The sequence below is a fragment of the Vigna unguiculata genome, chromosome 9 (genome assembly GCF_037176805.1).
Source record: "Vigna unguiculata cultivar grain cowpea cultivar isolate G323 ecotype 2 chromosome 9, ASM3717680v1, whole genome shotgun sequence".
Lineage (NCBI taxonomy): Eukaryota > Viridiplantae > Streptophyta > Magnoliopsida > Fabales > Fabaceae > Vigna > Vigna unguiculata.
Window position 1 is genome coordinate 11,047,860 of NC_140800.1, and position 8,882 is coordinate 11,056,741.

The window sequence follows — 8,882 nt, forward strand, 5'->3', positions numbered from 1 at the left end:
TCGCCTCCTTGGCACTCCATAAGTGAACCCATTACCTATAAATTTCCCTTCCTTAACCACACAACAAGTCATAGGATTTTCCAGTTCCTCTATGAAAGACCAATGACTCATCCCAACTCAAATGAGACCACTCGTACAGTACCTTATAGCACATTACCTACCTGATTCACACTACAACAATAATACAATGTCTACCCATTTAGCATTCAATCCTTTTCACAAAAATCTTAGCTATTACCTTAATTCATTAAGACACACCATCTCATGTCCCAATTATACACCATCAATCAAGCTATACATTTTAACCCTAAAACTTTGCATTAGGATCAATATTTCCCCTATCTTGAATTAACTTTCCTACAACCACACCCTACTATGCTCATACCTCGACACTTATTCTAATTCACACATTTCAGTAATATACTTATATCGTTCCTTACAGTTTCATTAAAAATTCTCTAGTACCACTCACTCACCTAGATTCTTCTTCCATTCTCCACTCCTCAAACTCACAGACTGTGCCACTGCTCCAGTTATCGCCTGGCGGTAGGTCTTTATCCGCCAGGTGGCGTATCAGATTCTAGTTCCATCTCTCTCTGCTGCACTTACGAATTCTCCATCTCTCCATTAATTCAATCCAGGTTCAATTCATAAAAATATCCAACGACTCATTACCATTTTGTTTTCCTGTTTTTGTCAGCTCAAAATCCCGATTCCTATGAAACCTCCTGTATCATGAACCTTTCACTCCTATCCTCGTACCCGAAAACTAGAATATTAGGGAACTCCTTGATTTGAACGTAATTCAATTGATTATACCCTCACGGTATAATTCATAGACACCCCAAAACCAATTAAAACATTGAATTTCGCAGTCATACCTACACAAAATTACCGTGGAACTCGATACATCTCATTTTATCCAGAAATACAATAAAATAGTGACCTAACACCATATATCGCCTGGCGGTTCAGCCTCACCGCCAGGCAGTTCACGAACGAACCCAGAAACAAAGTTAGTACTGATGTGCCGCCTGGCGGCACATGCATGCTCACCAGGCGATTTTTGGGCAGATTCCCAAAATTTCGCGATAACATCACAATTCAACAGGAAAATTCATACAATTTGATTCATATCAACACATTACAATAAACACGAATCAACAGAGTTAAAAACAACTCCCCTTACCTGGAATTTCCGCTCTAATTGAGATTTTCACTCTCCTTGCACACCTTCTTCCCTTTGCTAAAAAGAAGCACTTCAACTCTTCTCTCTTTGGCCTCTTTCACGAACCAGAATTACCCCCTCTCACTCTCAGAACTGTCTGCACTTTCCCAGGTTAATTTTCCTCTCCTTCTCTCTTCTCTCTCAAGCTTAATGTGCCCTAATTATTCTTTAATTTGCTAAAACAAATTTTATTAAATAAAAATTATGACCAATGCCATTCAATGGATATTAACCCATTGTGCTTCAGCCCTTACGTTGCCTCTCCATTAGCTGCTAGGTTTCCCAACCCTTTCATATTCATGCCAAAAGAAATTGGCAAAAAGAGGATAAATTTGTCCTTAGCAAGGTTTGAACTCACAACCCTTCAATCACAAAGCAAGTGCACAACCAATTCAACTAATCATGTTTCGTGGTAATACCTCTAATTCTAAGGTTATGTTATCACGTCTCTTATCTAAATATATAGCATAAAAATTCATAAATTAAATAACATACGAATGGCATACATAGGACTCGAACCCAAGTCCACACACACAATCAAAGTACTCTCAACCACTTGAGCTAGTACTTTTCCACATCATAGTAATCCGTATCAAATACTTTAAATTCTTCTATTACCCACAATTATTAAATAATTATTTAATTAACTATTTAATTTTCTCGGGTCTTAAATTTCTCCCTCCTTTAAAGATTTTCGTCCTTGAAAATAGGACTTACCAGGAAATAAGTGCGGATAGGACTCCCTCATGCGATCCTCCATCTCCCAGGTCATCTCCTGAGTAGCCTCATCCCATAGCACTTTCACGGTCCTGATTTCCTTCCCTCGCAGCTTTTTCACTTGCGAGTCCAGAATCGGCATCGGTCCAATGTTCACAATTAAATCCTCCCTGATCTGAATATCGCCTGACTCCAGGACGTGAGATGGATCTGCTATGTATTTCCTCAATTGAGAGACATGAAATACATTGTGCAGATTTGACAAGTGCGGTGGCAGGGCAATCTCATAAGCTGCAGCGCCAATTCTCCCCAAAATCTGATAAGGCCTAACAAACCTCGGAGTTAACTTCCTTGATTTGATGGCCCTCCCAATACCTGCCGTTAGTGTCACTCTGAGGAATACATGATCCCCAGCCTCGAACTCTAGAGATCACCTCCTCTTATCTACGTATGACTTCTGTCTACTCTAAGTAGCCCTCATTCTCTCCTGAATCGCCCTAACCTTCTCAGAAGTCTGTTGTAGAAACTCGGGGCCCAACACCAATGATTCTCCATCATGATTCCAACACAACGGTGTCCTACACCGCTGCCCATACAACACCTCATAAGGTGTCATACCAATACTGGAGTGATAGCTATTGTTGTACGTGAATTCCACCAATGGAAGCATCTCACTCCAACTTCCCATTTGATCCAGCACACAAGCCCTTAAGAGATCCTCCAAGGACTGAATCGTACGCTTCGACTGCCAATCGATCTGTGGATGGTATGTAGAACTCATCCTCAATTGGGTCCCCAACGCTGCCTGTAGAGACTGCCAAAAGCGAGATGTGAATCTCGGGTCTCTATCTGATACTATGCTAGCAGGCACACCATGCAACCTGACCACCTCTCGAACATACAACTCTGCCAATTTATCCAATGACCACTTCTGGTTAATGGTGAGGAAATGAGCACACTTTGTCAACCTGTCCACTATTATCCAGATTGAGTCATGGCCTTTAGCAGACCTTGACAGATGAGTCATGAAGTCCATGGCAATACTATCCCATTTCCACTAAGAGATGTCCAACGACTCTAATGTACCCCTTGGTTGCTAATGTTCAATCTTAGTCTTTTGGCATACCAGGCACAACGCTACAAAGTCGGCAATATCGGTTTTCATCCCATTCCACCAGAAGGACTGTTTCAGATCCTGATACATCTTAGTCATACCTGGGTGTATGCTAAGACAACTTTTATGCCCTTCCTCCATGATTTGTTTCCTCAATCTCCAATTTCCAGGCACACAGACCCTATCTCTGAACCGTAAGATACCATCCGACCCCATCTTGTAATCCTTTCCTTTCTCAGTCCCTATCCAGCTCATAAACTGTTGTAACTCAGCATCATTCTATTGTTGATCACGGATGGTCTCCAATACATCACTAGTCAGTGTAAGAGCACTGCATCTGATGGAATCCTCACTTAGTTGTATACCCAGGTTCATATCCCTGAGCTTCTCAATCAACACCAGCTCCTTCACCATCATGGCTGAGATATGCATCCTTTTCCGACTCAAGGCATCCGCAACAACATTAGCGTTACTAGGGTGGTAAAGCAACTCAAAATCATAATCCTTGAGGTACTCCATCCAGCGCCGTTGTCTCATATTCAACTCCTTCTGATCAAACAAATATTTTAGGCTTTTATGATCACTGAAAACCTGAAACTGGGAGCCATATAAATAGTGTCTCCATGTCTTAAGAGCAAACACTACAGCAGTCAGCTCCAAATCATGGGTAGGGTAGTTCTTCTCGTGCACCTTTAACTGTCTAGAAGCATAGGCTACCGACCTTTTCTCTTGCATCAGCACACAACCCAAACTCGTGTAGGATGCATCGCAGTATACCTCAAACTTTTTACTGGTATCTGGAATAATAAGAATCGGAGTTGTAGTCAACCTCCTCTTTATCTCCTTGGAACATTCCTCGCATTTATCAGTCCAAGGAGAAGGGTTGATCCTTTCTAGTGAGTTGAGTTAATGGGCTCACCATTTTAGAAAACCCCTCTACGAATCTCCTGTAGTACCGGCTAACCCCAAGAAGCTTCTGACTTCTGTTACTGTCTGAGGTCTCTCCCACTTCAGCACCGTCTTAATCTTGCTCGGGTCTACTGCAATACCATGCGAAGAGATCACATGCCCTAGACATTGTACCTCGTCCAACCAAAATTCACATTTGGACAGTTTGCCGTAAAGTTGATGTTCTCTCAACACCTCCAGTACAATTCTCAAGTGACCTGCATGTTCCTCCTTAGTCCGAGAGTAGATGAGGATGTCATCTATAAACACCACCACAAATTTATCTATATAGGGGCGAAAAATTCGGTTCATGTAATCCATAAAGACAGCTGGAGTATTGGTCACTCTGAATGGCATCACGACATATTCATAATGTCCATATCTCAATCTGAAAGTTGTCTTCTGAACGTCCTCTGGCTTGACTAAGATCTGATGATAGCCAGACCATAAGTCAATTTTAGAGAACACACCTGCCCCTCTCAGCTGATCAAGCAAGTCATCAATCCTCGGTAGTGGGTACTTGTTCTTTATCGTCAATTTATTCAACTGTCGATAATCGATGCACAACCGAGAACTCCCATCTTTCTTCTTTACTAGTAGTACCGGAGCTCCCCACGGTGAAGCACTAGGTCTGATGAATTTCTTCTCTAGCAAGTCTTCTATCTCTTTTTTCAGCTTTGCTAGCTTTGTCGGTGCCATTCTGTACGGCACTGCCGACATTGGGCCCACTCCAGGGATTAGATCAATTGAAAAATCTATGTCCCTGCTGGGTGGCAACTCGGGTATCTCATCGGGAAACACATCAACATATTCATCCACCACTGGTATCGTACTAATCTGCTCTTTTGTACTCATCTTCTTCTCCTGAGCCACTATCACAAAACAAGTGGACCCCCTTAATCTCTTTCACTGCCTCTCCTAACGTTACCAACTCTAACCCCTTAGTTTCTGGAAATATAATCCTGCGCCTTCCATAATCAAGCACCACATGGTTGATAGACAGCCAGTCCATTCCCAGTATGACCTCCAATCTCTCCAAGGGCAAGCAAACGAGATTCACTTTGAAGCGTCTGCCCTCTACTTCCATCAAGCATCCAACACAGGCTAGATTTGTTGAAACTTGTCCAGATGCTGGTGTCGAGACTATTAACTCGCATCCCAGGTCAAGAGTAGACAATCTCAATCTCTCCACACAGTCATGGGATATGAAGGAGTGCGAAGCTCCTGAATCAAACAGTACTAACACACTGTTACCAAACAAAAAACAGTAATCCAGAATGAGATTACCTGACTGGGTGGCCTCAGTGCTGGTCATGGCAAAAACCCGGCTTGCTACTCTCGGCCTGTCAGATGAAGGTGGCTGAGATCGTGATATTGGAGTAGTCTTCCTATTAGGACATTTGTTGGCAAAATGTCCTGGCTGGTCACATGCGTAGCACTTGCGAGTGCTCATCTTGCTGCCTCCACTACCAGCAGGTCTAGTGCAGTCTATCCGTAGGTGTTCTCATCCACAGTTATAACACCTCAGTTTTTGTGAAGATGATGTTGGTCTACTGTAGGGCTTCTTCTGTTGTTTGCCCTCAACGCTGCTCTTCTGAGTTCGGTTGACCCGGCTGGGTCCCATCTCCAACTGCTCAACACTCTTGGCTTGCTCCACCAAGAACGGGAACTCACGTACCCTCAGTGGTACAATAAAGCGCCTCAGCTCATGTTTGAGGTCGCCCTCAAACTTCCTACATCCCCATTCTTTAGTCACCGTCTGCGAGTAGAATCTCGAGAGGTACTCAAACCTCTCCACATAAGCCTGCACTGACAGATTCCCCTGCTGTAGGGTGAGAAACTCAGCCTCGCGCTCATGTTTAGCGCTATCGGGGAAGTATTTCTCCAGGAATCTCGTCTTGAACCTGGTCCATGTCACCTCCTCGTCTCGGTTCTGCATTTGTTGTTGCATCCCCATCCACCAATATTCAGCCTCGGTCACTAACAAGAAAGTGGCGAAGGTGAGCTTTTGTGCCTCTGTCCACTCAATCACTCGGAAGATCTTTTCACACTCTCGTAGCCACGCGTCTGCCTCATCTGAGGTGGCTTTCCCAGTGAATTTCGCCGACTTATGAGGCATGAAGTCTTCCATGGTCACAGGTCTAATAGGTGGAATCATAGCTCTCGGTAGTGCTGCCACAGGCTGCATCACATCCACCATCCTGTGGATTGCGTTAACAATCTCATCAGCCCCAGCGTTATTTCTACGCCTCCTGTTTGCCATTGCCTGTGCACGCCACATATTTCAGCTGTTAAAATCAAACAGCTAAAGATTAAAATAAACACTATCAAGGTCTAACAATCAAACACACATCACACAATTTCACACAATAAACGGTCAGCTCACTCCCCAGCTTTCCCAAAAAAAATCAAAATGTTTGCTCTGATACCAAATGTAACATCCCTAAGGAATATTACTTAAAAATAAATAATAAAAGAAAATATTGAATATCAAAAGTTGCAATATTATTACTCCCAAGCGCGGGAAAATTTAAATTATGAAAACACGCGCCAAAACTTATAACATAAAGAACGAACGTGTTACAAGTTCCAAAATTCTTATTCATAAACAAAAACATAATAAACACATATGAAAATCTCCTAGCTCTAATCCCCAAGCTAGCCCTCACTCCGTCACCTGAGCGTCCACAGCATCACCTGTATCGACATCTGCTCCCATGTAACGAATCACACGATCATCGTCATACACAAACAGAAAGGGTGAGCTGAGAAAATAAAAATCACATATATAAATCATACAAGATAAATCATACACCCATCTTATTCAATCTATTTAGTTCTTGGCCAAGACCTTAACCCCAATGCTTTATAGCCTTCAATCACACAAATGGTTAGCCTCGGACTCAGGAATATGATGCTCACATTAACCTGCTCGCTTGTGGTCCTACCTCTACGAACCTCCCCATTCGTGATCCTACTCTATGAACCTCCCCGCTCATAGTCCTGCTCTACGGACCTACCCGCCCGTAGTCCAACACATGTGATCCACCAGCCCCGTACCTCCCCGCACGTGGCATCTATCAAACGTGAGCACGGAACATATGAACCTACCTCGCTCGTATCGCCACGTGAGAGTAACTGGATATGAACCTCCCGGCTCATATCATCACATGTTAACCACCATTCATGAACCTACCCGTTCATGGCACAACATCTCTCGATCAAAGTGTAGCATCATAGCTCAAATACCAGATAAAACAAAACAGGAACAACAACATTTTCGCCTGGCTCAGCCACACGCCGCCAGGCGAAATCGTTCCAGACCGCCTGGCGGTACATACTCACCGCCAGGCGCCAACGCCTTTCTAGCGCCACTATTTTCCTTTCACCGCCTGGTGGAGCACACCTTGCCGCCAGGCGCCATGTAGTACAGGGACCTCTGCAGTTGTTTCTATCGCTAGCCGGTATCAGTAGGCCGCCAGGCGTCACACCAGAAGTATCTCGCTACTGGTTTTGGCACCCTCACTGATTTGTTCCAAAACTAGAACACTACTCCAAGCATCACTCTTCTCATTGACCATGACCTTATGCAAAACTACCCAGCCATACCTCAATGAATTTAATTCATATTCTCGCCTCCTTGGCACTCCACAAGTGAACCCATTACCTATAAATTTCCCTTCCTTAACCACATAACAAGACATAGGATTTTCCAGTTCCTTTATGAAAGACCAATGACTCATCCCAACTCAAATGAGACCACTCGTACAGTACCTTATAGCACATTACCTACCTGATTCACACTACAACAGTAATACAATGTCTACCCATTTAGCATTCCATCCTTTTTACACAAATCTTAGCTATTACCTCAATTCATTAAGACACAACATCTCATGTCCCAATTATACACCATCAATCAAGCTATACATTTTAACCCTGAAACTTTGCATTAGGATCAATATTTCCCCCTATCTTGAATTAACTTTCCTACAACCACACCATACTATGCTCATACCTCCACACTTATTCTAAGTCACACATTTCAGTAATATACTTATATCGTTCCTTATAGTTTCATTAAAAATTCTCTAGTACCACTCACTCAACTAAGTTTTTCTTCCATTCTCCACTCCTCAAACTCACAGACTGTGCCACTGCTCCAGTTATCACCTAGCGGTAGGTCTTGATCCGCCTGGCGGCGTATCAGATTCTAGTTCCATCTCTCTCTGCTGCACTTACGAATTCTCCATCTCTCCATTAATTCAATCCAGGTTCAATTCATAAAAATATCCAACGACTCATTACCATTTTCTTTTCCTGTTTTTGTCAGCTCAAAATCCCAATTCCTATGAAACCTCTTGTATCATTAACCCTTCACTCCTATCCTCGTACCCTAAAACCAGAATATTGGGGAACTCCTTGATTTTAACGTAATTCAATTGATTATACCCTCACGGTATAATTCACAAACACCCCAAAACCAATTAAAACGTTGAATTTCGCAATCATACCTACACAAAATTACCGTGGAATTCGATACATCTCATTTTATCCAGAAATACAATAAAATAGTGACCTAACACCATATATCGCTTGGCAGTTCAGCCTTACCTGGAATTCCCACTCCAATTGAGATTTTCACTCTCCTTGCACACCTTATTCCCTTTGCTCAAAAGAAGCACTTCAACTCTTTTCTCCTTGGCCTCTTTCACGAACCAGAATTACCCCCTCTCACTCTCAGAACTGTCTGCACTTTCCCAGGTTAATTTTTCTCTCCTTCTTTCTTCTCTCTCAAGCTTAATGTGCCCTAATTATTCTTTAATTTTCTAAAACGAATTTTATTAAATAAAAATTATGACCAATGCCATTCAA

The 8,882-nt window shown here is 42.8% G+C and overlaps 1 protein-coding gene across 1 annotated transcript; it reads right to left on the minus strand.

Moving 5' to 3' along the window:
• Window positions 1-5,511: 5,511 nt before the first annotated feature.
• On the minus strand, window positions 5,512-6,726 carry LOC146883525 (uncharacterized). Its single transcript, XM_085666605.1, has 2 exons — window positions 6,685-6,726; window positions 5,512-6,273 (listed from the first exon to the last, which is right to left on the minus strand). Exons 1-2 carry the CDS (start codon window positions 6,724-6,726, stop codon window positions 5,512-5,514), a joined length of 804 nt encoding a protein of 267 aa, XP_085522731.1.
• Between the last annotated feature and the right edge of the window lie 2,156 nt (window positions 6,727-8,882).